We start from the raw sequence: 19,663 nt of genomic DNA, 5'->3' as shown, positions 1-19,663 counted from the left end.
ACCACGTGTCTGTTTGGATCTAAACCCTTCCGCAGACCCCACTTCTAAGCTGCGGTGATCACAACATCCACCATTTTGCTTTTCATCTTTTGCTGAAATTCTAGCTGCTTTCTCTAAGAATAAAAAAGTCCTTTTAATGGGACTTATGAGTTGGGGGTGGAGTACATAGGGAGCACTTGTTTAACCTTGACTTTCTATGGAATGGGCCATACCAAACTCCTCCTTCACATCGGAGGCATTTAGGACTTGAGGCTCGGTGTTGGCTGGTCCCTTTTCAATGGAGTTATTAAGTGAGGCTCCTACAGATTTCATGGGGATGTGTTGACATTGGCTCTCCTGAATGGGGCTACTTTAAATCCCGACATCAGCCAGTAAGTGTGTTCCCTAAATTACGCAGGAATTATACTTTAGTCTGATACACGGGAGGGAAGCAGTAAGATTTGTAGAATTATTGGCATTTTCTCTTATACCTAGAATATCTCTCTTCTAAACGTCACATTCACTCAGCTTCTCTGGTTAGTATGAGCTTTATCTCTGGAAGCTTGTCTTTTCCCCAAATAGTGCATATGATGAGTTAAGGAAGACCAAGATTCCTTTTATGATATCACATGATAGGATATTCTATGATATGGTATGAGAGTCCTTTGCTTTTGCTGTAATTTAGCAAGAGCTTCTTTGGGACTTCATACTGTCAAACTTTTGTCAACTGAATGCATCTTGACATCCCACCAGAAAATAATAATTACCCATCGTAGCACCTTTCACCAGCACCTGCTGTGCCAGAGAGAAAGTATTTCACACCAGTGAAGCAAATGGATGTTCATTCAATTTATCCACGTGGCAGGAAATACAGTGCCCATTTCTTTCAGAGCACTGAGAAACTCAAGAAATAGGCCGTAATATTTCACATATTTTATTTCTTCCTGAGTCCATGAAGGTAGATGTAACTTCTACCTTAGAAGTCAGGGCTGTATGAAGGTGTAAATCAGAGGTTCCTGGACGGAGCTGCCTAGATAGCTCAGTGTGCTGGAAGTCCCTAGAATTAATGGGCCAAATTTTGAGGCTTCCTCTGAGCATCTTTTTGAGGGGAGGGTACTTTGCCCCCCACAAAGTCTCTGTAGCTGGGGTTGGCAAACTATGGCCCGAAGACCAAATTCAACTGCCCCCAGGTTTTACAAATACAATTTTCTTGGGGACACAGTCACATCCAGGTATTTCCACTTCGTCTCTGACTGCTTTCTCAGTACAGTGAAGAGTAGAATCGTTGCTGGAGAGAACATATGGCCCATAAAGCCTGAAATATTGACTCTCCATCCAGCCCTTTACAGAGAAAATTTTGTTGAATGCTGCTGTAAAGGATTTGTAGGTTAAGGATTATTGCATTTGACTCTTGGTTCTGGTAGCAGAGCTATTATCTCTTCCACTAAATTATATTTAAAATGTGAAGGGCATCCCAAACATGAGAAATTTAAAGTAGTTTGACGTGCTAGCCCCATTGTTGGAGACAGAGAAGGATTTTATTTTATTTTATTTTATTTTATTTTATTTTATTTTATTTATTTTATTTTATTTTTTTCAGAGAGGGATTTTAATGTGTGAATTCCGAAGAAGAAAAAAAAAATGTAAAGGAAGGGCGTTTATTTCTCTTTATATACTCTTCAGCATTTGATTGATTTGTATTGAAAGATGTCTTAATTTTGATGATAAAAATAAAATGTGAAGGAAAACTGTGGTTCTGCAAAGGCCTTATTCAGGGAAATACCAGCCTACCTTTGAAAATGTGAAAATTAACTTTTGTTCAGATACAAAATTTTCCACAGCTTTAAACCTGAATAAATCATCCCCGGGAACCAAGATGGGGAAAGAAAGTTGTAATAACCAATCCTCGGTTAACAAAACTTTGATTGACAGGGCCCACATTTTTTTTTCATTTTATTTATTTGTTTAAGATTTTATTTGTAAGTAATCTCTACATCCAAAGTGGGGCCCGAACTTACAACCCTGATATGAAGAGTCGTATGCTCTATCAACTGAGCCAGGTGGGTGCCCCATGGAGCCCACATTTTACGCTCCCAGCCACCGTGGCTGGTAATGGAGCTCTAAAAATGATGAGCACGAGCAGAAAGCCTACTCTATACCTCCTGTGTTCACCATATTTAGCTTCCTTTAGTCTTTTCCTTCCCTCTGATTTCCTGCCCTTTCCTTTTTCGGTTACCCAGGGTAGCATCAAAATGAATCATTTCCCTCTGTCTTCAAGAGCAGGTGACAAATACTCAGTAAGTGCCTTTGAATAAATGAAAGAGTCCACTAGTCCCTCCCAACAGGAGTAACCACTGAGATATGATAAGTAGCCCTATTGAGTTTTTCCAAAGTATTTTTAAATTCTAGAAAAGGGAAACTTGATTTAAACTAGGTACATTGGGGGATCCCAGGGTGGCGCAGCGGTTTGGCGCCTGCAGGGCACGATCCTGGAGACCCGGGATTGAATCCCACGTCGGGCTCCCGGTGCATAGAGCCTGCTTCTCCCTCTGCCTGTGTCTCTGCCTCTCTCTCTCTCTGTGTGTGTGACTATCGTAGATTAAAATAAATAAAGATAAAAAAAATAAAAATAAAAATAAAAAAATAAAAAATAAAAAAATAAATAAACTAGGTACATTGGGATCCCTGGGTGGCGCAGTGGTTTAGCGCCTGCCTTTGGCCCAGGGCGTGATCCTGGAGACCCGGGATCGAATCCCACGTCGGGCTCCCGGTGCATGGAGCCTGCTTCTCCCTCTGCCTGTGTCTCTGCCTCTCTCTCTCTCTGTGACTATCATAAATAAATTTAAAAAAAATAAAAAATAAATAAATAAACTAGGTACATTGAGATACTCCCTTCCAGAGCTTAATGCTAATGAGTCTGGAGTATTCCAGCTTTAGCTCCGGGAAGGCTGTATTCATTCACACACCGTAGGTAGCAGGCCTTAGATGCATCGGAGGATTTTGTTCATTTTCTGTCTAGTGATTCATTCATTTGCTGGCTCCTGAAACATTTGTTGAGCTTGCTCTGAACGGGGAATCAGGGTAGACCCTGGGAAATGGTGAAGACATTGGCTGTCTTGAGGAGCACACAGACTGGTGGTGATATAAATGGATATGCTGTGTTTGCCTGTGTAGCAAGACACCATCTCATGTTCCCAACAGAGTGAGACATAGAAAGAAACGTGACCTGTAATGTGCAGCAGTCCCATCATAACCAGGGTTGCAGCCAGTCCTATATAGGCTAGTACTGAGGACTCTGGGGAAGGATGAAATCCTGCCATGTGCATGACCTGTAAGCTACCTGACCCCCTACGCTCACTAGATATGATCTCAATATGGCGACTAGAAAACTTAAACAAATGGTATGGTTATCCCATTTTGTTCTGAATCTTCTTTAAAAAAAAAAAAAGATTTTATTTGTTTATTCATGCGACAGAGAGAGAGAGAGAGAGAGAGAGGCAGAGACACAGGCAAAGGGAGAAGCAGGCTCCCTGCAGGGACCCTGATGTGGAACTCAATCCCAAGACCCTGGGATGACCCCCTGAACCGAAGGCTCAACCACTGAGCCACCCAGGTGCCCTCACCCCCTTTGTTCTAGATCTCATACTTGTAATTGGAGATTTCCTTGCAGGTGGGCATATTTCTGATAGGAAAGGCACAATCACTTGTCAGAAATTTATTGGTTCCCAAATATCCAGATAAACTACTTACATAAACAGAGGATAGGATAATCAGAGAGTTAAGTTTTCCCCCCCCTGGATTCCTTGTATTTACTGAGAGAGCCGTGATACTCAAAAGGCTGTTTCTTCTCATGATTGCCATTTGGACCAGGCCATGGTTTTAAGGTGCTGCTAATTCATATGAAAGTATGACTGCTGGGTCTAACTGGACTTTGAGTTGTATTTAAGTGTGTACTTTTCTTGTACTTTACTGTCTGGTCTGAGGAAAAGATGGCCCCTCCTTATAAATGGAAATGTACTTACCGTCTTTTAATTGACACGAGTTAAAAAAAAAAAAAAAAAAAAAATGAAAGCCACGATCCTGCAAATAAAATACAACCACTGTTATTATTTTAATTTCTAAAGCATGAGCTCTTTCCCAGGCCTTTGCAGAACACCATTATAAACCTACTGGGTGTTTTTTTTTTTATATCTGCCACCTGCCCCCCAAAAAAACCCCACAAAAGAAAACTGCTATCGTCTAGTTTTTAAGCCCATATGACATCATTGTCTATGGCAGCAACGCAGAAAACGTGCTCATGGGGACATCACTGAACTTGAACTTGCCTCGTCTTCTCTCTTCCCTTTGGCATCTACCCCAGGGTCATCCTGAGAACCACTGTCCAAGGGAAGAAGGCTGTTCAGGCTAACACTTGTTTTTGGTCCAGCCTTCCATTTTGAAATCCTTTGGCATCTTCTTTTTGTGTTGTTGTTGTGTTTTGTTTTTTGTTTTTTGTTTTTTTTCTCCACGGAGCAGTGTTGTGTCCCGGAGTCCTGTGACCATTTCCTTTTCTGCTCCATTTCTTCTCCATGTAGACACCGCTGTGCCCTGTCCTACATACTAATTACTGACTTTCTGCTTCTGCATTGCCTGATTCATTGTGTCACATTTTCCCATGTGAAAGTGGACCAGGAACCTTGGCAAGGAGGTTAATGGATTTAAGAGTCACTCGTATTTAACCCTGGAAGTTACAGAGAAATAAGAACCGGTGGCTGACCCATTTTACAAACCAAGCTGTGGTCAGCTCCAGTGACGGACTGCTAACGGATTTCACCATGCTGGTGGCATCGCTAGGATTTCAGCAGGATTGGAAATACGACTTCCCTTCTCCTACCTTCACATCTCAAACTTTGGCTGAAACTACCAATTTTGTTGTTATTTTACCTTCATTGTGGGCCACATAAGGGAGTGGAGGTAACCCCCAGAGGGAGAGTTAGTACTTCTGGGTTTTAGTCCGATTCAGTCACTAATTAAATTGCATCATGTTTCAGTATTAGCAGATCCACTTACTGGATCTCAGTGCCCACAATGAGGCGATTTAACCAAATGATCTTTAACATCCTCTCTGGCTCCAAGACACTGTGATTTTATAAATAACTCTACTCGTTTATTCAGAAGCCATTTATTTATCTTTATTATGGTCCAGTCAATGTGTTAAGGACCGTAGCCGTAAATTAGAAGTCTAAACAAGAAAGACACTTGCATTTTCCTCCTGCAGACGTCTGTGGGGGGTAATCTTCCTTTTAAACACACATTTTACAACACTGGATGGGGAGCAGATCTGCAAATTAAGAGAGATTGTTGGTAATTCGTCTAAGGGGGAGATTGGGAGGACCTGCCTGCTTTGTGAGAGCCTTCAAGTAAGTTGTATGAAGAGAAACGGAGGCTGGATTACCCTTGTTCAGCGTTACTACCAAATACTTTAAGTCACTCATCAGCAGGAGCAAAGTAATAAATATTGAGTATGACTCCTGATTAATAGGTTACCTCTTTTCAATTCTCTCTCAATGGCTACTTTGGAACAACACATTCCATTATGGTTGACTAGCTAAAGCTTCTTCCCGGTTCATACAGGCCTCCAGTTAGCTTCCCTTTCCTAGGGAGCACAAAACATTCCCCTCAAAGCAGTCACTACACATAAATTAGAAATAGGATAGATACAGGGAGCAAGAAACCCTACGTTTTCATTAAAACGCACTGTATTTTTTTTTTCTTGAAAGACCAAAATGGGAAAGAGGAAAGAAAAAGAGAGGGCTTTCCGGGCATTCCACTGAGTAGGTATTTTTCATCAGAGGGAGCAGGTGTCTTTGCCTTTGGAAGTGGCTCAGACCTAACCCTCCTTTCTCCCAACCGATTCTTCTCCTTAGAGGCAGCTTGTGTTAGAACTTCTTGGTATGGGAAGACAAATCTATAGCAAGGAGCAAGAGGATTCAGCATGGCTCTCTGGTCTTGTTTTTTTTTTTTTTATTACTATCTTTAAAACCAACCACAATGTTGCTTGCAGTCAGTTGTTTCTTTCAAAACAGCCACCACCACCATTCGTGTTTCATAAACTCTTTGATGTCGGTGGGAATGAGTATGCTTAAAAGGGCCTGGTGCAGCCTGGGGTAGCTGAAGGCAGGACGCGGGGCCTGAGAGCCTTTGCACAATCTCCGCCTCAAGTTGGGCTCTCCCAACAACTTTGACATCTCTGCAACCAGGTCTCACCAGTTCCTACTAATTACCTGTAAAGACCTGAATTTTCAACTGCTGTGTTGACCCGAACAGGCATATCTATACAATTCAGTTAATTTTATTCCATCTTGAGGACATGCTGTGCTTAGAAGCCGTGATTCATCTTCAAAAGTGGTACATAACTATTACTTTACCAGAGTCCCACAATAGCCCTGGGAACTAGAATCACATTCATATGCCTGTTTTCAGATGATGAGATAAAAACTAGATAAGTTCTGGTATTTTCCTGCTGCTTCAAAGAGAAGCCTGCACTCGAAACCCATTTGATGTAGAGATGCACGACATCACCCGGTGGCAATCAGTGCTCCTGTTGTTCACACAGGACTGAGAATGACATACAGGCAGCCTTCCTTCGTATTGTTCTTTTACAAGATCTGTTTTGCTGGCTCGATTTGCTTTCTGCTTTCTTTGCCACATGGGCCCACCTTACTTCCTGGAGCTCCAGAGAATAATATAAACTCTGAGACATTCCAAAAGGATAGCTTAAGTTCTTGGTGTGATAATGTATGTGTGTATGTGTTTTTTTTTTTCTTTTTCTAGGCCCACCGTCTGCTCCCCTCAACCTGATTTCAAATGTCAACGAGACTTCGGTGAATTTGGAATGGAGCAGTCCCCAGAACACAGGTGGCCGCCAGGATATTTCCTACAATGTGGTGTGCAAGAAATGTGGAGCTGGTGATTCCAGCAAGTGCCGACCCTGTGGAAGTGGGGTCCACTATACCCCACAGCAGAATGGCCTGAAGACCACCAAAGTTTCCATCACTGACCTCCTGGCTCACACCAATTACACCTTCGAAATCTGGGCGGTGAATGGAGTGTCCAAGTACAACCCCAGCCCAGACCAATCAGTGTCCGTCACTGTGACGACCAACCAAGCAGGTAGGAATCGGATCTACTTTATTATATGATAGTAATAAATATAGAGAAGGGGTTTATGTTGCTGTCCATGAATGATATTAAAGTTCTACAACTGAAGTAGAACCACATGGATCTAATTATAAATCTGTGAGCTGCTTTGTAATACAGAAGATGCTTAGAAGAATGTTCATTCGTTCAGCAAATATTTTTTTGGACCTCAACTGCAAAGCATGACCTATACTAAGTGGTGATGATTAAATGAGATTAAGAGACAGTGCCTGATTGCAAGGAGATGACAGTGTAGGGAGCTGAGTCGCTGCATGTTGGACTTCCCTCGTAAGGGAGTCATATTAGCCATTTTAATCACAGGGTCTGTGGTTGGACATCAGAGCATTTCTTGGCTTATTTTGGATTCTAAAATAGATTTTTATCAGTGCAGAGTGCTGTATGGACCTTTGCTGCCTTTTCCAGCAGATGCATTGGTGGCTGTAGTTTTGATCTTGTTTGGTATTTTAGAATTTAAAAAATGTATACGGAAAAAAAAAATGTATACGGACCTCTTCTAGAACCATCCTGTAAATCCGTGAACAGTTGAATAGTTTAATGGGCTCTCTGTGTGGTTTGACAACATTTTCCTGAAAACGCTTACTTGTTTTGCAGCCACTTCCATAGTTGAATCCACAACTGGCACATGGGGGAGGATCCATTTCGGGGATCACTTTCCTCTTCTAATTCCATAGACTTGAAACGTTCTCTGATCATGAAGAGTTTCTGCTGAGTGAATCGCAGAACCGTTACCAAGTCTTGAATGTCGGGTATTTCGAAGTGCAGATGGGAATCTGTATTTCTAGGCTCCAGCTCCTGAGCCCCTCACTCCCATCTCTTCCCCTGAAAACGTTTCTAGGCTTTCTTTCGTGCTCGTTTTCCATCCTGGATCTCTGCCACCTGCTTCACATTGCTGGCTCCCCGTTATTTATTTCTGGTGAGTTAAGGGGTGGGGGGGGCGCAGAAGAAAAGAACTGTGGTTTGTTCTTTCTGAGGCTCTTAAGAACAACAAACTTCGCCGGAAAGGGATTATAAATTGCCCAGCGGTCCCATCCCCTCTTACTGCACTTCTCTCTTAAATGAATGTCTCAGTAAGTGCACTTCATAGTTAAATATGTCTGTATTAATTGATCCTATAGTGCAAAGTATACCAGTGTCCCAATTTCCAACGTCATTATTTTTCCGCTTTGCCCTGAACTCTCTCTAGAATAAATACGAAGTTACGACTCGGGCAAGGTTTTAAACTGGAGCTGGAATGGCAAATGCTACCGGAAGGCGGCTTTGACTCTACAAATGCGACCAGCCTTTAAAAATATGTGGTGTGAACAGATCATCTGGTTACGCTTTTGTCTCTTATTTCCGCACTTTTGGGTGGTGAACGCTGCTAGTGGGAATCGGTCTTATTTTTCTACAAAGACTAGTATGATTTAGGAGCTTTTGATAGCATCACAAGTACTCTGTCTTTGCCCAGCCTTTTATTAGTTCTTTTTCGGAAATATTGCCCATAGATCTCCGGGAGCGGGTGGGTGCTACTAGTATCTCTTAGTTAGAGCGGAGCCAACCTCTCTGCCCTCTCGGGGGAATCTGGTTTATGATTCAATCAATATTCTTATGTTCAGCCTGATATACTTACCCCCCAACACATCCCTACTTCGTGTTCTTAACTGATTTAAAAGTAGGAAATGGCTTCAGCTGTACAAGGTGAAGTCATTCTCTTTGGCAGAGAATGGCCTCTGGGAGACAGGCTGAGGACAGGCTTGGCGCCCACCGATTTGGGGGTGGGGGGCGACAGCGATGACTCTCCATATACAAGGATTCGAGCCGAGTCATTATGTCTGCTCCTCCCAGGCCAGAAGGCCCAAGGAGCACAAAAAAGACAAAATCCTCCAAAAGAAGAAAATGTGCAAAAGCCTTCTGAGAGAGGCAAGGTGGGGGGTGGAGGAGACCAAGTTTTATTGAAATTTTTATTGTAATTCTTCTAGATCTAACAGAAAGGTGGACAGGGGAATTCCTCTGACACAATGAGGTTTTCTCAGCCATGGCGAGTGATCCTGCCAGGAGGTTTGCTGAACAGGACAAAATTCCAGCTCCCTATTTTAATTTTCATGAAGGGTAATGCTGGGAAGCTGTTCAAAATTAAAAATAAATCTTTCAACAAGGAGACCTCCTAGGTGGCCAGTCGGAAAGCTTCCTCTTAGCAGAGGGTTGCATATGCGCGTGGCGCTGCCTCATTATCCTACCATGATTCGGGGTTCAACTAATTCAGTATCAGCAGAGTAGTTTATCTTTGATGAACAAACCCTTTCCTCCTGGTGGGGCAAATTAATAGTGGAGGCCAAAATTCTGGGTGAATGTAGCAACCATAAACTCTATCAAATCTCCCCTAACCATATTTATTTACATACCCACAATTATGTTCTAACTGCCTTCGTTCCTATCACGGCATTAAACTGAATTCCTTAGGGACCTCAGTAGGCAAAGAGGGGGGACTCTGGGGGGACTACCTAGGGGGAATGGATGTCAGCATTACCACCTAAGAGCCACAGTTTCCTGGCCCTCGGGTTTTGCCCTGGTTCCATAGGGTTCTTTCCCTCAGTAACTTATTAAACCAAGAGACACAAACCCTCCTGGGATCCCTGGTTTTATCACCACCACCTCTGAGACTCTCACGGCTGGACGGGTTCCTGAAGGTGACCTGACTCGCCCAAGCTAATGTCTGGGCCAGCACCTGAAACCGGGAAGCACCCTCCCTGCTCCTGAAAGGACAAAGTTGCTTTCTTTTACAATCATCAGATAATTAGTGGCATCCGTGTATTCAGGTTGGTGTTCTCTCCCCATGGGGAAACCAGACTTCGAGTGTCTGGGCGCGGAAATGGATGGTTGACGAGGCTTTGATCATTTCAGTTGTGGAATGTGGTGTGAATGGGCCCGTGTTCTCACGTAGTTATTTAAGCCATTCGAACCCAAATCTACTTGCGGTAAATAAGGCGCTTTTCCTCCCCTCCCAGTTCAAACCCAATTGACACTTTGACACCGGAGCCAAGACAAAGGGAACTCAGGATGTCAGCTTTATTGCTGACTGTCTGATTGAAGGATGGAAGCTTTATTCCTGTGGCCAGAAGGGCTGGGTGAATGACACTTGCCTGGTGTCACCCAGAGACTGTGGAACTCAGCTGGTGGACTGTGGCCTCCCTGCGAGGACAGGGCCTGTCCTCCTGAAGCCACCCCCCTGGGCGGGTGGGCCAGGGTGCAGAGCAGAGGGGGTGCAGGACTGCTCCCACCCCCACCCCCGTGCCCCACGTCATTGCCAAGAGTGTGAAGGAGCAGCAGGTCACCCTGCAGGAGAGTGGCAGGCAAGGAAGAGGCAGCGCGTCCCCACACTGTCGCTCTCCTGCATCACCATCCAAATGCACACAGTGAGGTTTCTCCTGAAAACTTGTGCTTCCCCTCCTCCATCTACCTCCTCTGCAACTGTTGTGTTTTTTGTTTAGGAGGAGATGGTTCTGGCGTTTATGAAAAATGAATAAGTAGACTGCTGGGTGATTTGTTTCTAAATGGCTTTCCTTTGGTTTACTTTTACTTAAGTGGACCATCTCGGGCAAATGAATACAGGCTGTGTCACTGGGACACACAAATGCTGTATAAATGGAACACGGTTTTACTGGCCAAGGAACAGAACTGTGAATAGTTTTGCTAACAATGCTGAGATGGCAGCTGAGCAGTAGACCTTACTATCACAGAGGCCGTTTTCCCAGTGTCCCCCCCCACCCCATTCCACTGCCAAGTCCTTCACCCCTGTCCTCCAGCTCTGGGGCCCAAGCATACTCGACATTGTTTTGTTTGTTTTAAATCTTTATGAACTGTCAGGGGGGGGTCGTGTTCTCTTCTAACCCTGGAGTGCACTTGGGATGATTACACATGGATATATGTGAACTCCACACCCAACGAGGGGCTCAAACTCACAGCCCCTAGAGCAAGAGTCACATGCTCTGGGGCACCCGGGTGGCTCAGGGGTGGAGCATCTGCCTTCGGCTCAGGGCGTGACCCCGGGATCCTGGAACCGAGTCCCACATCGGGCTCCTCTCATGGAGCCTGCTTCTCCCTCTGCCTGTGTCTCTGCATCCTCTCTGTGTCTCTCATGAATAAATACATAAAATCTTAAAACATAAAAAGAGTCACATGCTCTACCTGCTGAGCTGCCAGGACCCCCCAACGATCACACTTTTGATTTTTTTTTGCATGAGATACAATGATAGATACCTGACAATGAAATGCCATCTGGTGGCCTCTCTGGCACCCACTGCAGGGTCCTGGTGACAAACATGTGCAACAGACTGAGTTTGGAGGGGTTCAGAGAGTTGGTGGATTACATAATCATTTGAACCTAGTGGGTCTCTAAGATCTTTTCTAATTCTAAGTGTCTGTAATTCCAAGAATAAAGTCGTGAGCTATGAGCATGAGGAAGTAGGGCTTATTTCCACAGGGTGTTCAGAAATGGGTTCTGACGGCAATCTCAAGGATGGGAAAAATCCCAATAAATGCTCCTGCAGAATAAGGAGAAGGCATTCGAATCCTGCCTCCTTTCTGCCCCTCCAAACCCACACCTACCCACGCGAAATAGGAAGCTAGCTGCATCGCTGGTATTGTTGTTCAACCTGCCTCCTTGGACATTTGGCAATGTCTGGAGATACTTTTGGTTTTCTCAGCTGGGAGCACTATTACATTCAGTGGGTGAAAGCCAGGGAGGCTGCTAAACATCCTGTCGTGCACGGGACACTCCCCCACAACAAAGAATCATCTGGTTGAGATGGCCTTCATGCCAAGATTGAGAAACTCCACTCTAGTGATATGTTTGAAAAAAAAAACAGATTTCATGACTTTGTAGAAAGGCTGACCTTCCAAGTGTTCCATCACTGTCCTGCCCTTGCTTGGTTCCACTGCCCCTTGCTGGGAACATACTGCTCCCAACACTGATCATAGAGGATAGCAGGCTATAAAGGGCCCTTTGGGACCTCAGGCGAAGAATCCCAGTTGCTTTGCCATCACACGAAATGGTGCTGCTTGTTAGACCGGCCCTGTTCTCTAGGATGGACAAGAAGATTGGGTATGTCAGTGGAATGCTACCGCACAATCCATAGTAGATACCCAATACCTGTTTATCACCACACTTATTTATAATAAAAACAATCGGCAGACTCTTTCTTGAGTAGTGATAAATTTAATAAAACCAAAATAATGAGTAGAGAAAAGAAAATAACCAAGTGCAGGAGGCAGACTGTCTTTTATTACTCAACTGGTAAGTTCCCATTCTTTCTCTCTCTGTCATCTTTTAATTAGACATATTATGTTATTTGAGTAGGATAATGGAGAACAGTGGGAATTCTCATCCCCACTGGGTATAATTGCTACCTGTCTTCTACATGGTAAGAGGAAAGCTTCAGGGAGATGGTGGGAGAAAGGGAAACATCTTAGAGCAATTGAGTTAGGTAATGTGCTCTAGGCATGGTGGCACCAGATTCTGTGGGGTCTGAGCTTAGACAGTTTTTGTGATTTCAAAAAAAAAATCCAACAAAATTGCCAGTATCAAATGAAGAAGAGAGCTTCAGAAAGGGCTTGCGCAAACTTCTTCATGTTTAAAATTTTATTTAAATTCAGTTAATTCCCATAGAATGTATTACTGGTTTCAGAGGTAGAAATCAGGATTGATCAATCTGATATAACACCTGGTGCTCATCCCATCACGTGCCCTCTTTCATGCCTGTCACCTCAGTTACCCCATCCTCCCCCCCACTCCCCTCCAGCGACCCTCAGTTTGTCTCTTATGATTACGGTTCTCTTACAATTTGTCTCCCTCTCTGATTTCATCTTGTTTTATTTTTCCCTCTCTTCCCCTATGATCCTGTTTTTGTTTTTTTTATTTTTATTTATTTATGATAGTCACACACACACAGAGAGACAGAGAGAGAGAGAGAGGCAGAGACCCAGGCAGAGGGAGAAGCAGGCTCCATGCACCGGGAGCCCGACGTGGGATTCGATCCCGGGTCTCCAGGATCGCGCCCTGGGCCAAAGGCAGGCGCTAAACTGCTGCGCCACCCAGGGATCCCTGATCCTCTGTTTTGTACAAACTTCTTTAGCTTCAGTGTGTATAATTCTGCCTCTGACCAGATGGAAATGAATGCACTTGTCAGGCAGTGGGGCTATCGCGCAATTATTCCTCAGGGTAGAGAGGAACAGAAAGAAGGGAGCGATGTCAGGAGGTCCTGTTGGGCCCGGTGTGAAACTCCTTGAAGAGCAGGGTCACCCTGGAGTGATCCCAACCAGAGTTGAGTGTGACCGGCAGCACCAGAGTGGCCTCAAGTGTGGTTTGTGATCAAATTAACAGGCAGAAAGCACACTCCTGGTGATTTTGAGAATGGTAATGGAATATTAGTCCAAATAAGAGGTGACCAGAACTGAGGCTTTTCTGTAAGCTTGAAAGGGAAGGGAAGTGGCGGACGGGGCCTCTGTTGATACTTTTAAAGCACAAACATCTGACTTCTGTTGGTACCCTAGCGCAGAGGTTCGCAAACTAGAACCTGGGAGCCAAATCTCCGCCCTCTACCAGGTGATGTGCAACCCACTAAAAATGGTTCCTCTATTTCGAAAGGGTTGAAAATAACCCCAAGAAGAATAATATTTTGCAACATTTGGAAATTATATAAAATTCCATCTTCAGTGTCCGTAGAGAAGTTTTCCAGCAACGAAGCCCCACTCATTCCTTGGTGTGTCACCTGAGACCGCTTTCACAGGACAGTAGCAGAGCTGAGTAGCTCAGCGACGGAAGGTCCTGCACAGCGAACATATTAACCATCTCACTCCTTGTGGAGAAGGCTTGCCGAGCCCTGCTCTACTGAGAAAGAACATGAGTGTAGGAAGGAGGTTGGAAAGATGTTGAGCTGCTGGTGTCGTTTGTCAGAAACCACCCCTGGCTAAATGGTGGTGGATTCCCATTTGGGGTTCATCTCACATTCGAAACAATTTTAATATTTGGCAAGACACCTTCTCTTCTAGAGGTTTTGGCTACGTAAACACGACTTCAGGGAATCAAGCAGAATTTCAAGCATGTCTCCACCTTCTCGTAGCACAGATCTTTCCCCAGTGATACTCAGGTTTAAATGTATAACGTGGAACATGCTTGAATGTTCTGGTAAGGTGGCATTTGGCTCTCTTGAAAACATGCACTCTGAGCAGTGCTGTAGGCTTGCTGGATGCCGGCAGCGATTTTCCTCTTAAATAATCATATGCGCTGCTCTCCGACATTGTCATCTCACCGAGATGATTTCTCGTTTGCCTTTGATCTCAAGTAAATCATGTTGTATTTTTCTTACTTCCAAGAAAGCTAAAGGAAAAACACACGATGAAACTAGTTGGTTGGATGTGAGTCGGAGATCTTTTTAAAAACACATTTCAAAATGCTTTAAACAAATTGTAGGGTGATTACGTCGAGAGATTTTGTTGGGAGGTTGTTCGCACATCCCCAGTGGTTGGTATGTGATCATTAGTACCTCTAAGTGGAAGCTGTTTGGAGAGTCCTTTCTGTGTCTGAGTAATTATAGGCCCAAAGGAGCACACAATGGGCTTCAGAGAAGCCAGGCTGCGATTTTCTCATTAACAGCCCTGATCCAGCTATGGGCTCCCGGTTTAGTCCATAATGCCTAGGAAATGTACATTTAGAAAATACGAGTACAGTTCTTTTTTTGTCTTAAAAAAGGGAATAGTCTCTTGATTCTAACGTTATGCATCATTTCACGTCTATTGAATATTGTTGCCACCTCTATAATTATTAAGCATACGCACTATGATATAATTAGAATAAAATAAACTGGGAGATGTACAATGGTACACAGCCTCTAGCGTGTAGCACTGGAGCCCATGAATTTGTATTCAGGGTGGGTGCCGCAAGTCCCGACGAGGAGAAAAAAAATAGAAGAACCTATGAAATTATCCAGCTTTAAGGCTGACTGAGCAACATAGACCAAGAGTGTGTGCATAGAGCCTACTAGTAATTATTGTGTAGAGGAATAAATTGAGTTGCGTTTTTATTTTTTTATTTATTTATTTTTTAACATTTTTATTTTATTTATTATTTTTTGACAGGTTTCCTTTCTTTTTTCTTTATTTATGATAGTCATCACACAGAGAGAGAGAGAGTCAGAGACATAGGCAGAGGGAGAAGCAGGCTCCATGCACCGGGAGCCTGACGTGGGATTCGATCCCGGGTCTCCAGGATCGTGCCCTGGGCCAAAGGCAGGCGCTAAACCGCTGCGCCACCCAGGGATCCCTGAGTTGCGTTTTTAAAAAGATGTTTATACAGTTGACCCTGGAACAAGGCCAGGGTTAAGGGCACCTACCCTAAACTCACAAATCCACACTTTCGCTTCCCCAGCGCTTAACTACGAATTGCCTACTGTTGACCAGAAGAAGCCTTACCAACGACATAAAAAATTGATTACCACATATTCTGTGTGTTGTGTGTAATATGTACTGCATTCTTACGTAAGCTACGGACAGGTAAATGTTATTACGGGATTCCTAAGGAAGGGAAGATACACACACAGTACTATACTGCGTAGGAAAAGACCCACGTATAAGCGAACCTGCCCGGGTCAAACCAATGCTGTTCAATAGTCAACTGTTTTTCCATCTAAGAAAATGAAAGTTTTGTTTATACCCAAGACTGAGGACACTTTTTTTTCCCACCCTAACCCTTCGCTCTTATATAATGTACATATTCAAATGCACTGAGTGTGTGTGTGTGTGTGTGTGTGTGTGTGTGTGAAAGGAAATTCACTCACCAGCATTCACCCCAAACACTTGACAATCTATTTCTGATTTGCTTTTCATTTCTCAGTGCTGTGCTCGTTACTTCAAACACTAACACTGACTTTGCACCCCCTGAAGAAGCCATCAAGAGATTTGAAAAATAAGTGCCTGGCTGAGATGAGAAATGAACAGTGCAGGACTAGGGAAGCTCTTCGATGGGCTTCTGTCTTGACTAGTTATCACTCCAACTGGCTAAAATAATGACTACCTCCTCAGAGGAGCCAAGAAAGACTCTGGAGATAGTTTGCATTGAGCATTAATAAAACGATCCAGAGAAACTTTTTTAAACCTCCTATTAACCCCCTACTAATGTCCTTAAAGAGTTTTTTTTTCCTTTAAGCACCAGGAAAACCAAGAGCCCTGCTGCAGGACTAATCCTGCATTGAAAGATCTTCAATCTACAGGCACTCATTAAAATGCGTGTCCATGTCCTCCCCACTGTATGGAGCCTTCTCTGCACGTCAGCACCTGCGTGCTGTTGTCCTGTGGGGTATACAGTAAGAGGGCATTCCATATATTCCATATGTTGTCTGCAGGTAAAGACTTGTGAGGGAATTTTTTTTTTTTTTTTTTTTTTTTTTTTTTTTTTTTTAGGTTTTACATTTTGGTTTGTCACAATAAGCAAACCTAAGCTCTATCCATCAGTATTAAAAATAGCTCTTTTAATATCTTCCCCAGTGTCCACCTTTCGCCCCCAACACACACACGCACACACGCACACACACGCAGGCATACTGTCCTCCTCTGTCTGTGACTGAAGAATGAAAAAGATTCCGTAGGCTGCCCCAGAACGACAGTCACGGGAAAGAAGGGTGGTACCAGACATCGTGTGGTCACCTGCCTAGTGAACACTGTGGCTTCATTGGAAAATGTCACTCATGATTTGTGAAGGTTGGTACCCAGAGCGCTATGGGAATGTGGCTGAACGGTCAGCAAAATGGCTACAGAGCTGAAGAAACAAATCCTACATTAAATTCCTTCTTTCTCTCTTCTGATAAATTGGAGAGCTTGTTCTAAAGGAACTCCTTGTGACTCTCCTAAATCATCTTTTAAAATCTATTTTATCTTATTTAATTTTGTTTTGTTTTGTTTTGTTATTTTATTTTATTTCTTTGATGACAAAGCACAAGGGCTACTTTCCAAACCACAATCTATCTAAAATGTCTTATGGGTAAAATGACAACGATCTGAAATACATATTCTATTTTGCAATCGCTTCTTGCAAGGAGAGGGAAAGGGAAGAAGGGAAGAGGGGGCCACTCCTTTTTTGCCTGGCACCTTCCAGTGAGAACCTCCATATATGAATTTCTCAGGTGGTTTGGTATCTATCAAACTATCAAAACTATCAAAAAGGCCTCTTGAAGGAAGGTTCTGGGGTTGCTGACTTTTAAAAAAATCCTTATCCCGGAACCTTTTGATGGTGACATGTGCATACAAGCAAGACAGATATGTAGCTTCAACTTCTCAGTGGGTATTAAATAGGGACCTGCCACCAACAGGTTCACTGTATATAAAGAGCTTGGGTAAGAGCCATCCATTATTAGCACAAATCCTGAGAGGGACAGGCTCACAGTGGCTCCCTGGAGAGTTGCTGTTGTCTAGATAACATACTGCAAGCTGTAAATCTGCCTCTTGAATCAACCCTAATTTTTTTTTTAACATAATAAGTGTGTATTTTGAGCAGAGAAAGTGTAAAGATGGGCAAGAGAGCACAGCTTCCTCCATGTTCCTTTATCAATGCCAGGGTGGCACATATAGACGGGCCAGAGATTTCGAATATGCAACTAGCTGACCACTTAATCAAGTGTCCCTTCCACTTTCCAAGATAATCAAAGACTTTTTTTTTTTTTTCATCTGAGAATTTCAGATGATCTTAAGAGTTGTTGGTATAGCTGTTATTTGCACTGAAACCCACTGAATCCCACAGGGCTCTAGGAGAGCATGATTTTGGGAATCTTTCTAGGAGGATGCTTTGGGAGCCCTGGGAATTCTTAAAGCTAACATCATCTCATTTCTCCCCCATTTTAAAATAGGGGTGTGATTATCATTACAATATACAATGGGGATTCTTGTTGCTTTGTTTGCCACTGAAAGCGGGGAATACAAATATGGGAGAAGGTCAGCCTAGGAAAATTAGTGTCTTGTAATCAGAGCACAGGTCATAGAACTTAAAAAGCATAAATTGTGTTCACTGCCCTCATTGCAGACACCAGTGCCGAGTAGTCATCTGATTCAGGTGTGGCTCTGGGAGGCTGGTGATATATTTAAGGAATCTTTGTGTAATGTCAAAGGGAATTGTCTGGGGGAAGAATGGCAGATGAGAAGCCCTTTAAATCTCCCCGTTAACTCTTCAAGAGCACAGCCTTCCTCGTATGTGTGCTTTGGATGATGGCTTTTTCTCTTTCCAGCTCTTCTTCCCCTCCTATTTCAGGATGCACACAAAATACTTCCATAAACTAACAGCCTGTAGTGTGCCGGAGCCCTGCTCCAATGGCTCTCTTGGAGATCATGCTGCGGGACTATTTCTAGGCGATGTGTTGTTCTAATGAGGTCCTTCTGGTATTTACAGATTGACTCCTGGGTGGAGCCGGTAATACTGAATTTCACACTTCAGCAGGTTGTGTTAAAGAGGGGCCCCAGTGAGATGCTGTGAACCTCCTAGTTCAAAAAGAAAAGGAAGAAAAGAAAAGAAAAAGAAAATTCAAGTCCTCAAACAATTATAGATTTCCTAATTCATCCTTTGTTACTCTTTATGACTACAAAAGTTGTCTTGGGCTTTCAAACACAGATCCAGTTGGAGACATCTACTGACCTTAATAACATTTTAAAATTTAATAGCTCGGTTGTTTCAGCTTCGGGCTTATAATGCCTGTAGGAGTTTAAACTATCTGGCACGTACATTTAGTTTCTGGCTGATACCCCAATATTTAAAAAAAAATTTAATTCTATGGTTGCAGATTCCCAAGGTTAAAATTCCTTCTCATAAATTATGCTCTTTTCCCTAACCTCGATCATAGCTTTTATGACAATTGCCAAAAAGATAGAGTTTCAACTAGGAGAGCTTCAAGAATATCATTTCATGGCCACATTTTTGAGACCATAGCATGTGGTGACCATTTGTATATGAAGCATTTTCAAAATGTGCTGGTTGTAATTTAACCCAAAGGTCTCTATCACTTCTCTCCACTTGCCCGTCACTCTGTGCTTGTCTCCATAGCAAGCAGGAAACTGGGTGGGAAAGATTTGGTTCCACGTAGCACGAAGGCTTCCTTAGGTATAACTAACAACCAGCTCCTTAGCATTCGTTCTATGGCTCATAGATATTGTCCCTTGAATATTTGATTTCCCTGTGGCCGGAACCTTCCCAGACTTCCAGGTAGTGAAACCAGCTTGGAATACAAGGGACAGTCAGTGCTGGTCTTCTTCCCATTTCTCCTTCTCTCTCTCTCCTCCCTCTCTCTCTTCCACCTGCAACACTCTACCATCCATGACCATCATTTCTCAGCCTTTTGCCATTGTTCTCTGAGCCAAGCAACATTTGGACTTGGGAAAACTCCAAGTAGCATAGTATACATAGATTTGCAACAAGCATTGTATTGAAATGGATCCTCTCTGCCTATCTGTCTTACCCTGTCAGTGACGATCT

At 43.4% G+C, this 19,663-nt stretch overlaps 1 protein-coding gene across 5 annotated transcripts in view; it reads left to right on the top strand.

Annotated features, from left to right (window-relative positions):
- EPHA4 (EPH receptor A4) overlaps window positions 1-19,663 on the top strand; it is a 142,699-nt gene that overhangs the window by 74,778 nt on the left and 48,258 nt on the right. For 3 of the 5 annotated variants that reach the window (XM_049106451.1, XM_049106450.1, XM_025441476.3), the window contains exon 5: window positions 6,793-7,131. In XM_049106451.1, coding sequence (XP_048962408.1) covers window positions 6,793-7,131 — 339 coding nt within the window. Of the gene's footprint in view, window positions 1-6,792; window positions 7,132-8,014; window positions 8,206-8,362; window positions 8,426-19,663 lie in introns of those variants that run through there. The other 2 variants (XM_025441478.3, XM_049106452.1) reach the window with 2 other exon arrangements.

The sequence above is a fragment of the Canis lupus genome, chromosome 37 (genome assembly GCF_003254725.2).
Source record: "Canis lupus dingo isolate Sandy chromosome 37, ASM325472v2, whole genome shotgun sequence".
Classification (NCBI taxonomy): Eukaryota; Metazoa; Chordata; class Mammalia; order Carnivora; family Canidae; genus Canis; species Canis lupus.
Note: the sequence above shows the minus strand (reverse complement) of the source record. Positions and strands in the feature narration are given on the sequence as shown.